This window comes from Loxodonta africana, chromosome 25, assembly GCF_030014295.1.
Source record: "Loxodonta africana isolate mLoxAfr1 chromosome 25, mLoxAfr1.hap2, whole genome shotgun sequence".
NCBI classification, from domain to species: domain Eukaryota; kingdom Metazoa; phylum Chordata; class Mammalia; order Proboscidea; family Elephantidae; genus Loxodonta; species Loxodonta africana.
The window spans coordinates 17,020,746-17,039,113 of record NC_087366.1 but is presented as its reverse complement, the minus strand read 5'-3'; the positions used below and the strand labels follow the sequence as shown (position 1 = coordinate 17,039,113).

Sequence of the window (18,368 nt, the reverse complement as noted above, 5' to 3'; positions counted from 1 at the left end):
TAGTAAATAGTTGTATACTATCACAGTTTTCATATATGATTTTTTTTCTACTGCTGTTAAACTTAGAAAGTTCTCCTTTAAGAAATCAGATAGTCACTTTTTTCCTACTGGTTTTTAATGGTTTGATATAAAGTATAGCAGTAAAGAGAGAAAGAAAAGACCGGAAGCTTCAGAAGAGGCTCTGAAATATGCTCTTGAAGGTAGAGTAACTAAGGTGAAATGAAGAAATGATTAATAAAAGAAAAGGGCCTAACAGAAGATTTCAAAGGGCTGCTTGAGAAGACAAAGTATTATAATGAAATATGCAAAGATCTGTAGTTAGAAAACCAAAAGGAAAAAATACACTTGGTATTTCTCAAGTGGAAAGAACTCAAGAAAAACTTCAAGCCTTGAGTTGCAATACTGAAGGATTCTATGGGCAGTGTTTTGTTCTGTTGTACATAGGTTGGTATGAGTCGGAACTGTCTTGATGGGACCTAACAGCAATATAGCAGTAATAATAATTTACACTTACATGTTTGATCCTTTTGAGATTTATGTTCTGTGTATTATATAGAGCTATAAATTGATTTTTTTCCAAATAACTAACCAGTTATTCCAAAACTGAGTAATTCTTTCCACTTCCTTCTTAATGTATTCATTTCTTACTTTTTCTGAAGTTAATGTCAACACAGTTTTGTCATCCCCTACATAAACTTAGGAGCCCTGGTGGCACTGTGGTTAAAAGCTTAGCTGCTAACCAAAAGGTTGGTAGTTTGAGTCCACCAGCCGTTCCTTGGAAACCCTATGGGGTGGTTCTACTCCCTTCTATAGGGTTGCTATGAGTCGGAATCAACTCTGCAGCAATTGATTTTTTTTTTTATGTAAAATTATGCAGAGCAACATTATGTATACGTGTAATGTAACCTAGATTTCCATGGTGTTTTACAGATTCAGTATAGCAACTGAGATTTCAAGAAAAAGACCAAAAACCAGTTCTTCATCTCACGGACCTATTGAACTCCAAGAAACATCATTTTCAAGTGATAATGAAATTATTTCACAGAGTCCTTCCTCAAATGGAACTAAAACAAATATAACTAAATGTGCAGATTTTAAAACCAAAGGTATTAAATTGACAAATATTCGGAGTAAACTTGACCATGAACTTAAAAACCTTAGCGGTCCTAAGATTGTCAAAGATGTGAAACCTAAAGCCCAATGCCAGGCAAGTGAAAAAAAACAGCTTTATTTACTTGCTCAGAGCCATAAGATGAAAGAACTCAAGAAAGAAGGGTGCAATAAATTTAGAGACAGTTCAGAAAAATGTGTGTTGGAGAAATGCAAGAGAAATGAATTTTCTCAGGATTATAATTCCAACAAGATAATTAAGGAACCACTTGAGCCTAGAAAAAAGAAGATCAGCTTCAAAATCCCCCCAAAATCCCATGATACCCTCCAGAAGCTTGTCAAAGAAAATGTCTTCAGTTTAGAGACTAAACAGGAGGAAGAACGCCTGGAAAGCGCCCAGGTTTCATTGAGCTTGACTAGGCACAAAATTGCATATTTATTTTCAGATTCTACACATAAGACTGTTCATGAGCAGAAAGAAAAGTACCATCATGAGCATCAAGAAACTAATGATTCAAGTGCTAGTAAAAATCTAACCCAGGTAAGGTACTATAAAACGAGAGTTGTAGATATTAGGAAAGCTTTTTAATACATCAGGTCTGAGTTGTTTCAGTTACAGATAATCATGATAGAAGGCTGATTCAGATTTAGTCGTGAAGGTATGTGTTGGTTCCTTTATTTTGCCGCCTTTAAACATAGCTTCTTTAAGAGGATATCCTACCAAGTGTCAAGGACCTGTAATTGAAAGGAATATATAAAGCTGTGGGGAAAAAAAGTTGCAGGTAGTCCTTTGAGAAAAGTAGTTATAACAATCTGTTAGGTTCTTCTCCAACCTTAGGTACAGGGAACACTTGGGTTAATATTCCGAAGAGTTTATTCCTTTAACAAATTATTGTCACTGTGTTCCAGGCACTGCAATAATACAGCTTATAAGGGACAATAATCTCTGTTTTCATGGACGTTCATATGAAGAGATATGCAATTAAACAAGCATTCACTTATCACATAATATGGTATACACAGCAGGGGATTAACATAGCCTTGGTATACTGTGGAGGAATTGCTTTTAAAAGGTTTACTCAAGGAGGTAGTATTTAAACTGAGAATGAGTAGCAGTCGTTCAGGTAAGGTGGGGTGACATGGAAGAAGCAGGGATATTCCAGGCAGAGGGACCTGTACGTACAGATATCCAGGCTAAAAAGTTTGGCACATCTATTTTGTTTCTAAATAATATAATAAATGGGCATTTGTGGACTAATTTGAGAACCTTTAGTCTCTATAGCATTGTTTCTATGGTAAATAAATTATTTACCTTAAAGAGAACTTTTAGAATGTTGGGACTTCAGAACTTTAGAACTTTAGAATTTCTGAAATTTAGAGACACTGTCTTATCAACAGGGGTAGTTGCTCCTACCTGGTTTTAGGTATTCAGACTTAGATTGCAGAAGTAAGATATTCCTTATGAAAAATGGAGGGATCATAACTTGGGAGGCCAGAAGAGCTTGAGAGAGAATGCCTTTAGTTCAAATGAACTTGAAGGGGCCCAAAGAGGTAAAGAATTGAGTTCATTCTTTTTACTGCTTTCATAGAGGAAAAGACCTCCAGGTTTTCTTCTAGGTGTTATAACCAGTTCTGTAGAGTAGAACGGAAGAAAGGAACTTGAAGTTGCCGGAATGTTCAGTGATAATTAATGTGCCATTGTCATTAATTATCCCTTATGCTCTTCGTCCAAGAAACAGTATGAGAGGTTTCGTAGTGCATCTTAGGGCTTCTTTTGGCCTCTTAACCACCTGGCTATATAGAATTACTGTAGAAACCAAAAGAGGTACATAGCACCAATATTAAGTGGTAGGGAAAGCAGCTTTTTACGTGACTACTTACCAGTAACGGGACTTAAAATGCTTTATAAACTGTTTCTTTAATAGCAACTGTATCTGACCTAAAATCATTTAGATACAAGAGCAGCAAGTAAACGTTGTCCTTACCTTGAGTGTATTATTGACAACAGTCACCTGAACACTGCCTGTTTTGTTTTTCTCAGTAATTCCTCAATAGCTGTTTTCCTGAAGTCATGAGTATATACGGAAATCATTGTATTTTATGGATTTAGTAATCCTGTTACTTCCTAAAGAAAAAATAGCTTCTTTTGTTTCTTAAGTTTTATAGTCCTTTGATATAGATCCCTCTCAGGTCACACACTGGCCCGCTATTGCAAATTAATGTTCTAGAGGATTATAATTTATAGAACACTTTTGTGTACAGCATCCTACTTAATCCTTATAAGTCTGTGAGGTAAGAATTCATTTGTTTATCAAATATCAATTAAAGGTACTTTTCCAGGTACCAGGGAGTTAAAAAATAAAAAGACTTCGAGAAGTTCCCAGGGAAGCAGATTAGTAAACATTTGTACTGGAATTATAGTGAGTAAATATTAGGTTCCTAAGAGAATTGGGTGTGGCGATAATAAAAACTTCTGGGTGAGTTAAGAAAGGGGTTACTATAGTATAGATACTCAAGCTTAGTCTTAAAGGCCATGGAGAACAAGGAGTAGCAGTGCCATCCAGGCAGGGCAGAGGGCCAGTGTGTGTAACGACATGGAGTTGTGAAATCTCTTGGGGGGCTGTACATGGGCACTTAAATTGGTCAGTATAACAACAGTTGAGATGTGTAGGGAATCTGTAGGAGAGAAATTTGGAGAGGTAGCCAGGGTCCAGACAGTGGGCCATTTTATATCCCATGGGAAAAATCTGTACTTTGTCTTGTATCCTGTAGATGATAGAAAGCCACTGAAACATTATAATAAGGGAAGCTGTATAGTCAGTTTTTCAGTTTAGAATAATCACTGTGGTAGACAAAACCATTATTATCCTTGTTACCGATATTCCCTTTTGTCATCCCCATTATCTCAATCCATGTATTTAATGGTGAACTTTTAAAGAATAGTAACAGAAAAATAGAAAGGAGCCCCGGTGGTATAGTGGTTAAGCACTCGACTGCTAACTGAAAGGTTGGCAGTTCAAACCCACCAGCTGCTTAGCGGGAGAAAGATGTAGCAGCCTGCTTGCATAAAGGTTACAGCCTTGGAAACCCTATGGGACACTTCTACCCTGTCCTATACAGTTGCTGTGAGAGTCGCAATCTACTTGACAGCAATGAGTTTGATTTGGTTAACATAAAAATAAAATACGGCAGGGGAAAGCAGACAGGTAAATGCACACTAAGACTTGCATTTGTAATGGAGAGGAAGTTTTCAGGGACAATTGACATGAAATTTTCTGGGTTGTTGGATGACAGGAAATTCATTGAAGTCACTGCAAGTGGCCTGTGGACAAAGAGTAAAGGGTGGTAGCAACCTAAGGAAGAAAACAAAAAGACTTAGACTATCACAAGTTGGGGTAAGCCCTGATAATCATTTCTAGTTTGTTCGGCACTTCTTAGGCTAAGCAAACCTTAAGATCAAGTAAGATTTAAAGTCAGATGGCAAAAGGAATATTAAATCTTGGGGTCATGGCATAGTAAAGCTGTAAAGGGCCTTAGGTGTGTGATGTCTTTGGCTCTATGTCACATGAAGTTTGATGTTGGAAAGTTAAGGTGGAAGCTGAATTTCCAGTAAAGCATTTCTGCATATGATACGTTTGTTTAAAGAGGGTCTGTAATTTATACCATAAATTGTTGTTGTTGCTGTAGTTGCCATTGAGTCAGTTCTAACCCATAGCAACCCCATGTGTGTCAGAGTAGAACTGCTCCACGGGGTTTTCAAGGCTGTAAGCTTTCAGAAGCAGATTGCCAGGCCCGTCTGTCAAGGTGCCTCTGGGTGATTTTGAACTGCCAACCTTTCAGCTAGTAGTGGAGTGCTTAACTTTATAGCTTCCTGTAAAATAATACGAATTTGGAGTTATCTTGGAGACTTCTTAGAAGACTTGGTCTACTAGTGGTTTTGCTGAGCTCACCTGCAGGGTCAGATAGGTTTCATCAACTCAGTAAAAATGCCTGTGAAAAGGTGCAGCTTGTAGAGAGATTTTCAAATACTCCCTTCCCCCAATCTTTGGTGCTCTATAACCACTTATAATACCCACTGCCATCAAGATGATTCCGACTCACGGTGACCCCATAAGACAGAGTGGAACTGCCCCATAGGATTTCCAAGGAGTGGCTGGTGGATTCAAATTGCCAACTTTTTGGTTAGTAGCTGAGCTCTTAACTGCTGTGCCACCAGGGCTCCGACCACTTATAATAAACCCAAACCCAGTGCCGTCGAGTCGATTCCAACTCATAGCGACCCTATAGGACAGAGTAGAACTGCCCCATAGAGTTTCCAGGGAGCGCCTGGTGGATTCGAACTGCCAACCCTTTGGTTAGCAGCCGTAGCACTTAACCACTGTACCACCAGGGTTTCCAACCACTTATAATAGAACTTTGCATTTTCCAGCCTTTTCCTTTCTGCCATATTATAATGCTCACGTTGTCTCAGTTGCTTAATCATGTCACTTTTAGAGATGGTTCAGCTATTCCTGGGTGAATATTTCCTACCAGTGATGGCCAGCTTGTTTGCCTTTTTCCATGGTTCTTTTCTGTTTCTTAGGGTGGCATATAGTTTTATTCTTGGAATATGAGTATTTTTAAGAAAGTATATATGAATGAGGAAACCCTAAAGAATTTCTACAATTTTTCATATCTTGAGAGAGTGAAGCCTTTTTTTTTTGTTTAATTCTAGATGATTAATTCTCATCTGGAAGCAGTTTTGTCCCTCAGGGAATATTTGTTTGACAATGTCTGGAGACATTTTTTTCTTGTTTTTTTTTAATTGTACTTTAGGTGAAAGTTTACAGCTTAAGTTAATCTCTCATACCCCCATTTGGTCTCGTGTATCCGCTTGAACTAAAAGCACATTCTTCCTGAGTATTATTTTATGTTTTATAGTCCAGTCTGATCTTTGTCTGCAGAATGGGCTTCAGGAATGATTTTAGTTCTGGGTTAACATAGCGTCCAGGGCCATGGCTTCAGGGGTTCCTCCAGTCTCAGTCAGAGCATTAAGTCTGGTCTTTTTATGTGAATTTAAGTTTTGTTCCACACTTTTCTCCTGCTCCATCAGGGACTCTCTGTTGTGTTCCTGGCAAGGCAGTCATTGATGGTAACTGGGTACCATCTAGTTCTTCTCGTCTCAGGCTGATGGAATCTCTGGTTTATGTAACACTTTGGTGGAGACATTTTTGATTGTCACTACTACTAGGGGTAAGAGGTAGGGAGGGATGCTGTTGACATCTAGCAGGTAGGGGCCACATCTTAGAATTCATGGGACAGCCCCCACAACAAAGAATTACTTGGCCCCAAATGTCAGTAGTGCTGAGGTTGAAAACCTTGCTCTAGGTATATACTTCATTCTTAACTAAAGAAATTACTTTTTGTTTCAGACTTGTGAAGCACCATGTTCTTCGATGTCACCTGAAAATATTCAAGATACAGATCAAGAGGTTACTGCTAATACTTATTACTTTGAATATTTTTAATGAATTAAGTCACACAGTTCCTACTTTTAGTATAAAAATGATTGAAAAACCGTGATAATATGAAAATAATACTGATGTCTCTTAAAATCAATATGTAAGTTTTTTGAAAGCCATCAAAGCTATTTGGAAAAATGTAATGTTTACTTGATCATCTTTTTTACCATTGTTTCTAATAAACTCATCTGTTTTAAATGAAGAGTAGGGAGCCTGTGGCCACGAATTATCTAAAATTTGATTTAATTTTATCACAGTTTTGTGTGTTTATGCCTAGGGCTGTCAAAATGCAGTATGACAATAACAAGTTTTTACCTCATTTCTCTACATCAGCAATAAGATAAAATACGTGAGTGGGTGCACGTGTATCTTTTTACCTGTTGCTTCATTTCCTAGCCTTGATAGAATTCCTGGATAGAATTTTGTGTTCTCTGATCCTAAAATAAAATAGGGTTCATAGAATACTGTTTTTTTTCTGTTAAAAGAAGACTTTTAAATTATAGTGATTCTTCTTTATTTGTGACAGGCAGTTGTATTTTTCTGTTTTGTGGGTCAATGCCCCGTGTTAGAAGAAAGGTTTCTTACCTCTGCTTTAAAGAGCTGAAGAACTAAGCTAGGTTATATTTTCATTTCTTGTTATCAATATACTACTTCCCTGAAGCAAGAAGGATCTTAATATCTAGAGCTCAATTTTTGATGGTTTGTAAACCATATTAGAAATCTCAGGAAAACACTCATCAACCAGGTAAAAAAAAAAAAATTGGATCCTAGAGTATTTTGAAGTGAGTAACAGAACGAGAATTAACTTATTTTGAAGGTCTGCTGTGTACCAGGCTCTGTGTGAGGTGCTTCACATAACTTACTTCATTAATTGTCATAAAAATCTGAAGTGTATATAAGTATTTAACATCCTTGTTTTATAGATGAGCAAATTGAGACCCGAAGTAGTAAAATAATTTGCTTGCCTAAGGTTACAGAGGTAGTAAGAGAAAAGCTGTTTTTAAAATCATCTATACAAGTCCATTTTCTTTTACCATGCTGCCTCCATATTTTTGTAAGTTTTTTTCCTTCCACAATTAAGCGAATTAATTTCCTTCTTCCTCTTATTAATCTGCAGAGTAAATACCTAAAAATATTTTACCGTGAGTCTTTTACAATTTAGATGCAGATAGTAGAAGAGCTTCATGCTGCACGTGTGGGAAAAAGTGTGGATTTACCCGCGGTCCCACCTTCTGGAGAGTTGATGAGTATGGAAGTTGACTTGGTGGAAGCTGATGTACTTTCTTCTGCTGGTATACCTTATATGTTCATATTTATGATCTATGTTTGCTTAAGAATTAATGAGTTAGTTCCTTTTTTATAATATTTAGATGACAAATGTTAAAATGTGCTGTTTTAGCTATAGGAATCAGGTATAATATTTTGTCTTACTATCATTTGTTTTATATATCTACATATGAGACACTTGGTTATAATTTCTCTTTTCGCTGAGGGGCAGTAACTGGAGTTATGAGTTATCTTTTATTCTTTCTTATAATCATAACTTTTAACAATTTCAGCTGTGTAAACTACTGATCCAAAATAATGCAAATTGCTCAAAGGAATTATCTTCACGGATTTCTTTTGTTTATATAGTCAAATTTTCATTGTTCTTGCTGCTGGGAGAAGATAATGATAGAGCTTATCTAAAATTCGTTTTACTGTTTTCAATTATATTTATAAAAATAGTAATCTTCCTTAATTCACATTGCATTTTTTAATTTACTAAGTTCTTCTATATCCATTAACTTACTTATCCTTACCAAAGCCCTATAAAGTAACAAAGTTGGCAGTATTTTGTGTTTTCTTTGTTTTATTCATATTTATCTTTTCAATTATATTTCACTCATGGTATGTTAAACTTATAATACCTAAGTATACAGGTACTGGTGGTTCAAGAAAAGGCTTAGAAACATAGTGCTGGGGCAAGTTAGCTTAGGATTTAAAATCCACCCGTAAGCAATTCGTAGTATTCTGCTGATGAGTAATTAAACAATGGTTACAGTTCTTCCTCTTAAGAATTGAAGTAAAAGCAATTTTCTTTTCATTGTTCAAAAGACTTTCTTCCTTAAAGAAAGCTGTAAAATGTTCTATAATATTTTAGTTAATATCTGTCTGTCATCAGTTATAGTAAAACCTGTGAAAGCTGGAACCTGTGTAAGGTGGAAATCGGACACACAAGAAAAACTCAAGTATTTTCTGCTAAAGAAAGTGATGGTAAAGATGTAAGACTGCACCCTGTCAGAGACAGAAAACTTGTGTGAGCTGGAAAAACAAGGCAGTCCCGTTGAGTTCTGGCTGTCACAGGTTTCACTGTAGCATGAAATGATGATCTAGTATTGAAATCATAACTTTGTTCTTTTTCTCCAGCAAATACTGCTTCAGACAAAAAGCTTCTAATTGTTATTGACACAAATATTCTGATGAATCATCTCAAATTTGTTAGAATTTTAAAGACGACAGAAATCCCAGGTATTTACAAAATATATTACTGCTTGTGATTTTCTTACTTGAGCTGATACTTTATATTGACAGTAATGTGGTATTCACATTTGGGTGTGCTGTTAAGCATATATATATTAAGCATCATCAGCTTAAGTAAAACAAGAGCCTCCACAGATTAACCTAGCAATCTAAACTAGCTCATCTTTGACCTTCAATAGTGTTTATTTTGATAATATTCTTTTGGCACTTATACCCTGTTCTGAATTTCCATTTATGTGTTATCTTTCCATTGACATTTGTGAATTCTTTAAAGGTAGGAACTGTGTGCTTTAAACTTTTCGATTTTCCTACAGCAGTTTGACTTAGTAGCTCAATAAATATTTCTTGACTTGTAAGAAATCTTTTTCATTTTTCAGGCTTTGACAGCCTTGTGTTGATAATTCCCTGGATTGTTGTGCAAGAACTAGATCGTATGAAAGCTGGAAAACTACTAAAACATGCTCAGCCTAAAGCTATACCTGCAGTTCATTTCATTAATGACAGTCTCAGAAATCAAGATAGAAAGCTATGGGGTCAGTCGATACAACTTGCATCCCAAAAACTTTGTAAGTATTGTTCTTTTAGGGTGCTTCCTGATCAATTTGACTTGTTCGGGTGCTAACTAATTAATGGAGGGGAATGTTGCAAAGCTATTTAAAAATTTGTAACCATTGGAATGTAAAATGGCAGGGCATGAGAATGGCTTGGGGGTATTCTCTTAGGTCTGGTTTGGGAGGTCTTGATTTTTATTTTCCTGCTTCTCCTAGATCTTTGTAGCCTGTGTCTCTACTTCACAGGCAGTGACTGTATAGTTCTATGTGTATTGTTTCTATATTAACAGTACTTTGGATTCATTTTTTTTTTATGCCACTGTTGACTGATTAGGCCAGTAAGTGATCTAGGTTTCTCTTCTATCACTTCATGCAGTTAATATGCTGTAGAGGCAGGTATTCTTCATTCTGTGGTTTGTCAGAATCTGTAATAGGAGATATCTTTTTAATAAAGGCCTATAGGTTTTCCCCTGATTTTATTATTATTTTTTTAATATTAGTTTAAGTCATTTTCCAATTACTCTAGGCCTAGAACCTAATTATGTTCTTTATGCTGTGTGTGTGTATACATAAAGTCATCGTTGAGTTGATTCTAACTCAAGGAGACCCCAGGCCTATCAGAGTAGAACCGTGTTTCTTAGAGTTTTCAATGGCTGTTTTTTCACCAGATTCCCAGATCTCTCTTCCGAGGTACCTCTGGGTGGACTTGAACCTCCAACCTTTCGATTGGCAGCTGAATGTGTTAACTCTTTGTGCTAGCCAGGAACCCCATGCTTTATATAACTTACTGAGAAAAAAAATCTATGTATAAAGGAATATTGTCTCTGCTGAGTTAACATATGTTTAGAAGATTTTATTCTTTGAAAAAATCTGTTTCTTCCCAATTCAGAATTATATGTAGATTTACAGTGTTTTAAATATCATGGGTTTATGCTGTCCGCTGCACCCATACTTACCATAAAGTCTGGAAAAATTCATCTTAATATGAATCTAATCGTGGCATTAACCCTGAGAAGGATTTTGGCACTGTTGTTTAGTCTTTTAAATTATTGAAGAGAAAGGACCTCTATCATTCATTCATTCATTCCCCTAACAAATATTTATTAGCTTTTTTTTTTTAGTATGTTTCAGGTCCTGGGTGGCACAAATGGTTTGCATTCGACTACTAACCTAAAGGTTGGTGGTTTAAATCCACCAGCAGCACTGCAGAAGAAAGGCCTGGTAATCTACTTCTGTAAAGCTTACAACCAAGAAAACCCTATAGAGCAGTTCTACTCTGTAACACATGGGGTCGCTTGGAGGCAGAATCGACTTGATGGGTGGCAGTGGATTTGGTTTTTTGATTTTTAGTATGTTCTAGATAGAATGCTAACGTATTTGGAGTAGGAACTTAGCGTGATATGTTTAAGAGCTTTTAAAGGAAAACCACAAATGAATATCATTTATTAGAATTAAGAAAATATTAGAATGTTTGGACACACTGTACTAAATTTAATACTTTAGATGATCTTTTTAAAAACTTTTTAATTAGGAAAATTTTCAGATGCAGAGGTAGAGAGAATAATATCAGGAATTCTTGTGCATCTAACACTTGGTTTCAGTAATTATCAACATTTTGCCATTCTTGTTTATTCTATCATTTCCTTCCTCCTTTATCCTGAGCTCTTGGAGTAGTGTGAAGTAAGTCCCAGATATCATATGATTTTTATCCATAAATACTTTGGTATGTATATTAAACAGATAAGACTTTTGTTTTTTTCTTTAATTCATAACTCTGATAACTGTCCCTTGGCAAAAAAAGAAAGAGAAAATATATCTAAGTGCCGTATATATAAGTAATGTTCATCACAGCATCATTTATACAGCAAAAGATTTGAAACGACCTGAGTGTCTTACTTTGGGAAAGTGACTCACATGCTGCTGTAGCCATACGAGAGAATACTATATTTTGAAAGCTACTAATGACATGTAGTATTAAATAAAAACAAAAACAGGATTTACAATAATATGAAATACAAGCGCAAATTTGTTAAATTATGCATATATACTTATGAATGGCGAACATCGGCTATATTTAGCTTACAAGAGAGATTATATAATTTTAATTTTCTTTATATTTTCTGAATTTTTCAGATTCTTTGTAAATATTTTTATAATAAGGTAAAAACTATCAAGGGTAAAAGTAAAATCACCTACCCCTCTCTCTAGACATTTGTTCCATATTTTTATATTTTCTTCTATTATGTATTGATTGATTGATTGATTTACCAATTATTTGTACCAGATACTGTTCTGGGTTTTGGGGCTGTGAATGAGATGGACAGACCCTACTGTTGAGGAGCTTAAATTCTATACATTTAAAATAAATGTTATTTAAATATGATTTGTATAGAATTTATTTTGGTGTTACATGTGAGTAAAGGGCTTTGCTGTTGAGGTGCCATTTAGGCTAAGTAATAAGTAATAAATAAGTATAATAGTACTTTTAAGTACTTACTATTACAATATATTGGGCCAAGTGCTTTCTGTACGTTCTCTCATTTAACCCTCAGCTAAGCAGCTTCTTCAAGGACATGTGCTTAATAAGTGAGAAGGCTGAGATTCAAACCCAGATTGATATATTTCCAGAATCTTTGTCAATTTTGTTCACTTTTCAGCAGTACTTGAGGAGGTGCTCAGAAATACTTGCTGAATGACTATTTCATGAATATTCTTTCAGTTTTAGGCGTAAAATGATAGTACAGATAATCTTTAATTTGATACCTTTACAGCAGTGTACTGTTACCTTTACACCTTGTTTTGTATGTTGAATTGAGTTGTTTAAAGTTAACTAAAGATTTCGAGCTGCCCATTTCGCATTAAAAAAAAAAAATGTACCCAAACCCATTGCCATAGAGTCGATTCCGACTCATGGCAACCTTGTGGTACAGAGTAGAGCTGCCCCTAGGGTTTCCAAGGAGTGCCTGGTAAATTCGAACTGCCGACCTTTTCGTTAGCAGCTGTAACTCGTAACCATTATGCCACCAGGGTTTTGCTTTTGAATTGTGGTGTTGGTGAAGAATATTGATATACCACGGACTGCCAAAAGAATGAACAAATCTGTCTTGAAAGAAGTATAACCAGAATACTCCTTAGAAGCAAGGATGGCGAGACTCTGCCTCACAAACTTTGAACATATTATCCGGAGGGATCAGTCCCTGGAGAAGGACATCATGCTTGGTAAAGCAGAGCATCAGCAAAAAAGAGGAAGACTCTCAACGAGATGGATTGACACAGTGGGTGCAACAGTGGGCTCCAGCATAGCAACGATTGTGAGGATGGTGTGGGATGGGGCAGTGTTTTGTTCTGTTATACATAGGGTCACTGTGAGTCAGAACCAACTTGACAGCACCTGAAAACAACATTTTGCATTGTTAGTAGTATTTATTCTCTGAGGTGAAAGTAAGAAAATCAACTCCTGTGATAATATGTCTGTCTTGCTCACTAGTCATCTGATTAAGGCTCTTAGTCACATCTCCCTCAGGCTCATCTCTGCTATCAGTTGATTTCTGATACTAGACTTTGGTACTAGAAACTCCTAAAGAGTTTGTGCCTCTCTAGCTGACTAGCACAGAGATCTGGTACAAAATAGCCTCTGAAAGCTGAGAGTAACAGAAAAATGTTTACCTGTGTCTTACTGATTATGCAAAGGCATTTGACCATGTGGATCATAACAAATTTTGGATGACATTGTGAAGAATGGGAATTCTAGAACACATAATTGTGCTCATGAGGAACCTGTACATAGACCAAGAGGCAGTCATTCACAAAAAACAAGGGGACACCGTGTGGTTTAAAGTCAGGAAGGGTGTGCGTCAGGGTTGTTCACTCTGTATGCTGAGCAAATAATCCGAGAAGCTGGACTATATGAGAGGAACATTGCATCAGGATTGGAGGAAGACTCATTAATAACCGGTGATATACAGATGACACATCCTTGCTTGCAGAAAGTGAAGAGGACTTGAAGCACTTACTGATGAAGATCAAAGACTACAGTCTTCTGTATGGATTACACCTCAACGTAAAGATATGGATGACACCTCAACATAAAGAAAACAAAAATCCTTACAACTGGACCAATAAGCAACATCGTGATAAATGGAGAAAATATTGAAGTTGTCAAGGATTTCATTTTACTTGGACCCACAATCAACACCCATGGAAGCAGCAGTCAAGAAATGAAATGGTATTGTACTGGGCAAATCTGCTGCAAAAGACCTCTTTAAGTGTTACAAAACAAAGATGTCACATTGAGGACTAAGGTGCGCCTGACCCAAGCCATGTTATTTTCAGTTGCCTTACCTTATATGCACGCAAACGCTGGGCAGTTAATGAGAGAGACGGAAGAAGATCTGACGCCTTTGAATTGTGTTGGCGAAGAGTATTGAATATACCATGGACTTCCAGAAGAACGAACAAATCTGTCTTGGAAGAAGTACAGTCAGAATCCTCTTTAGAAGTGAGGATGGTGAGACTTTGGCCGTGTTATCAGGAGGGACCAGTTCCTGGAGAAAGACATCATGCTTGGTAAAGTAGAGGGCCAGTGAAAAAGAGGGAGACCCTCAATGAGATGGATTGACATGGAAGCTGCAATAATGGGCTTAGACATAGCAACAATTCTGAGGATGGCACAGGACTGAGCAGTGTTTCGTTCTGTTGTACGCAGGGTCGCTATGAGTCGTAACCAACTCAGTGGCACCTAACAACATAAATACTTACTGGTTGAATGAATGAGTTTTCCAGTTTGAATGATTAGAGGGCTGAGCTAAGTAATATGGGCTAAAAGTTGAGGAAAAAAAGATAGTACACTGGAAACAAGGTTGAGGTGCATTGCCTAATGTACCTTAAATTTCTCTGAACCCGTGCCTCAAAAATTCTTATCCAGAAGTAAATTTAGGATGTGATCCTGGAATCTGTATTATTAACAAATACCCTAAGTAGTTCCGACTCAGATAGTATAAGAATCTACGAGAAGCATTTTCATAGGCCCTATTTCTACACATTGCATTATTTTCACAAAAACTGGACTTTCACTGTGCTTTAAGGCGTGAAAAATACTCTAAGACGCTTTATCAGCCATTGATTAACGTTTGTTAGAAGTTACTTGTTACATTCTCTCCCTAGCGCCTGTACTGCCCTCTTGTCTTCTGTACATCTAAATTTTATTGCTTTAGAAGTTAAGGAAAAACAGGCAGAAGAAACTGGTTATGCTGATGGTAGAACAGTTCGCCCATTACTTTGCAGAGCTAATTTTAAGGATGATGTAACCATATAATTTACTTACAATCTCTAAGTCAGTGAATTGAGACTAGAATTTGTAGCTTTTGGGTTATTAATCTATAGATCACACTTTTTCTTTTGTTTATTAACAGGTATATACTGTTTCATTTTAGAATTAAACCTAGCACTTAATTAAATCCACAGCTCTATGCTATATCAATTCTGTGTCCTGAGTTTTCAAGACATTGTTTTGCTGTGTCTTATTTTCCTCTTTTTATTTAAGAAATTTCTTTCTTTCTTTCTAAGATGTTTTTGATTTGTAAATACAGTCCAGATTCTAGTTGGTATGGTTCTAAGATTCTAGTTGCTTATTAACAGTTACTTTTGCTAAATTTACAGATGGATTGAGTGATGAGAACAATGATGATCGAGTATTAAAATGCTGCCTTCAATACCAGGAATTATTCCCTTGTTCTCTTGTTATTCTGTGCACGTGAGTTTCATAAATCATTTCTTTTTTTTTTTTTTTTTTGGTAGTAGCAATTTGCTGCAGAGAATTTTTTAAAGTCTTGTTGTATCCACCATACCAGGGATCAGAGATGTGATTTCCTAAATCTGCTAGCGAGCATATTCAGTTGTGTCTGATAATCTTACTTTGTGTGAGCTAGAAGAATGAGGCCTGGATCTAAAATAGATGAAGCTAAAGCTTCAATTTAATTAGTATAATATTTAGAAAACTTTTGAAAAAGCAGGGGAGGTCAATTTGATATCCCAATAAAGTAGTTCAAAAATCAAAATCTGACAGAATTTTTGGTCATTTGGCAAGAAATTTATTTACTTATTCTTTTGGAGGGGGTGATAGTTTATGTTGCAGTTGTGTTTAGATGCTTGTTGTGAATTATACTGCCTGGGTTGCAGTCCTGGCTCTAGCATTTACCAGCTTTGTAACCTTGCTTATCTTAGTTTCTTCATGGGGAAAAAATAGGGAGAATAGTAATGCCTGTCTCATGAGGTTTTTATGAATATTAAATCAGATTATATGTAAAGACTTAGAATAGGGCCTGGTACATGGTAAGAGTGCAGTAAGACTTCCTTCTTCTCCCTTCCCTCCGTTACGCTGCTTATATTTTCATAACTTAGTAATGCTAAGCACAATTTTATTTATCATGTTTGAGAGAAGGCTCTGAAGGGACAGAGAAGAGCAATTTCAATTTGCAATTTTAGCCTGAATTTTGTTCTCTGCAAAAATGGAGTTTTTAATCGTGCCTGAGTTCTGTATGTGTAACAGAGTGGTTATAGAACATGAACAGCCCTAAGATTTTTCAATATTATAGTTTTTGCTGTCTTAAAGGATAATGATATTCCTTTTGGTATTAAGGAAAATATTTAAATTTTTTTTTAAATCTAGAACATAATAGATCATCTTGGAGTTGGTTGAAAACGGAAATGGAATTAGTAATATCTGAGCAATTTTGAATTTGAGATAAACTAAATTTGTGAGGTATTACATAATTTTTTTTTTTTAGTTGAGTTTTGAATGAAAATTAAATTTGCAGGACTTTTTCAATTCTTTATTTCTGCAGTCATTGTTTGGAGATTAACAGATGTAACATTTATTTATTCATTTATTTTAATATTGTGTGTTAGGTGAAAATTTACACAGCAAATTAGGCTCCCATTTAACAATATTTATACAAATTGTTCCTTGGCATTGTTTACAATTTTCACAATGTGTCAGCATTCTTATTATTTCCATCCTGTTTGTTTTGTTTCCATTGATTTAGGCTCCCTTCCCTTCCTTGCCTTCTCATGTTTGCTTTTGGGTAAATGTTGACCATTTGGTTTCATAGAGTTGATTGTTTAAGAGAGCATAGTACTCACGAGTGATACTGTTTAATTTTATAAGCCAATCTATTACTTGGCTGAAAGGTGACCTCCAGGAGTAGCTTCAGTGCCAAGTTCAAAGGGTATGTTAGAGCGATAGCCACAGGGGTTCGTGTAGTCTCTCTTGGTCCACTAGGTCTAGCCTTTTTTAGGAATTTGAATTTTGTTCTACATTTTTCTTCCATTCTATCCAAGACCTTCTTTTGTGCCCCTAACAGAATACTTGGTAGTGGTAGCTGGGCACCATAAGCTTTTCTGGTCTTAGGTTAGAAGAGGCTGTGGTTCATGTGAGTTTTTAGTCTTGTGGTAGATGTAACATTTCATAACAAAGACAAAATTTATAGTGAAACATTACTTTTAGTTTATCCATTGTCACATTCCATGTGAGCCAGTTTTTACCCCCCTTTAAATGGGAATAATCATACTTACGCTGCAAATTGTTGAGTGAGCACCTCCAGCATTGTATCTGTTTGTTGAAACATCTCAGTTGATATTCCATCAATTCCTGGAGCCTTGTTTTTCGCCAGTGCCTTCAGAGCAGCTTGGACTTCTTCCTTCAATACCATCAGTTTCTGATCATATGCCACCTTTTGAAATGGTTGAATATCGACTAATTCTTTTTGGTATAATGACTCTGTGTATTCCTTCCATCTTCTTTGAATGCTTCCTGCATCGTTTAATATTTTCCCCATGGAATCCTTCACTATTGCAACTCGATACTTGAATTTTTTCTTCAGTTCTTTCAGCTTGAGAAACGCAGAGCGTGTTCTTCCCTTTTGGTTTTCCATCTCCAGCTTTTTGCACATGTCGTTATAATACTTTACTTTGTCTTCTCGACTTTACTTTGAAACCTTCTGTTCAGTTCTTTTACTTCATCAACTCTTCCTTTTGCTTTAGCTGCTTGACGAATGGAGATGTTTCAACAAACAGATGCAGCGCTGGAGGTGCTCACTCGTCTATGCCCAGAAATATGGAAGACAGCTTCCTGGCCAACTGACTGCCAGAGATCCATATTTATGCCTATTCCCAAGAGAGGTGATCCAACCGAATGTGGAAATTATAGAACAGTATCATTAATACCACATGCAAGCAAAATTTTGCTGAAGATCATTCAAAAACGGCTGCAGCAATATATCGACAGGGAACTGCCAGAAATTCAGGCTGGTTTCAGAAGAGAACGTGGAACCAGGGATATCATTGCTGATGTCAGATGGATCCTGGCTGAAAGCACAGAATACCAGAAGGATGTTTACCTGTGTTTTATTGACTATGCAAAGGCATTCAACTGTGTGGATCATAACAAACTCCGGATAACACTGCGAAGAATGGGAATTCCAGAACACTTAATTGTGCTCATGAGGAGCCTTTACATAGATCAAGAGGCAGTTGTTGGGACAGAACAAGGGGATACTGATTGGTTTAAAGTCAGGAAAGGTGTGCGTCAGGGTTGTATTCTTTCACCATACCTGTTCAATCTGTATGCTGAATAAATAATGCGAGAAGCTGGACTATATGAAGAAGAACAGGGCATCAGGATTGG

At 36.4% G+C, this 18,368-nt stretch overlaps 1 protein-coding gene across 16 annotated transcripts in view; it reads left to right on the top strand.

Moving 5' to 3' along the window:
- SWT1 (SWT1 RNA endoribonuclease homolog) overlaps positions 1–18,368 on the top strand; it is a 124,325-nt gene that overhangs the window by 21,636 nt on the left and 84,321 nt on the right. For 14 of the 16 annotated variants that reach the window (XR_010319370.1, XR_010319373.1, XR_010319371.1 and 11 more), the window contains exons 5-10: positions 931–1,651; positions 6,522–6,581; positions 7,774–7,903; positions 9,021–9,122; positions 9,512–9,700; positions 15,344–15,437. Coding sequence is in view for 10 of the 16 variants with exons in the window: in XM_064276509.1 (XP_064132579.1) it covers positions 931–1,651; positions 6,522–6,581; positions 7,774–7,903; positions 9,021–9,122; positions 9,512–9,700; positions 15,344–15,437 (1,296 nt within the window). In the remaining 6 variants the exon portion in view is untranslated. The remainder of the gene's footprint in view (positions 1–930; positions 1,652–6,521; positions 6,582–7,773; positions 7,904–9,020; positions 9,123–9,511; positions 9,701–15,343; positions 15,438–18,368) is intronic. The other 2 variants (XM_064276515.1, XM_064276514.1) reach the window with 2 other exon arrangements.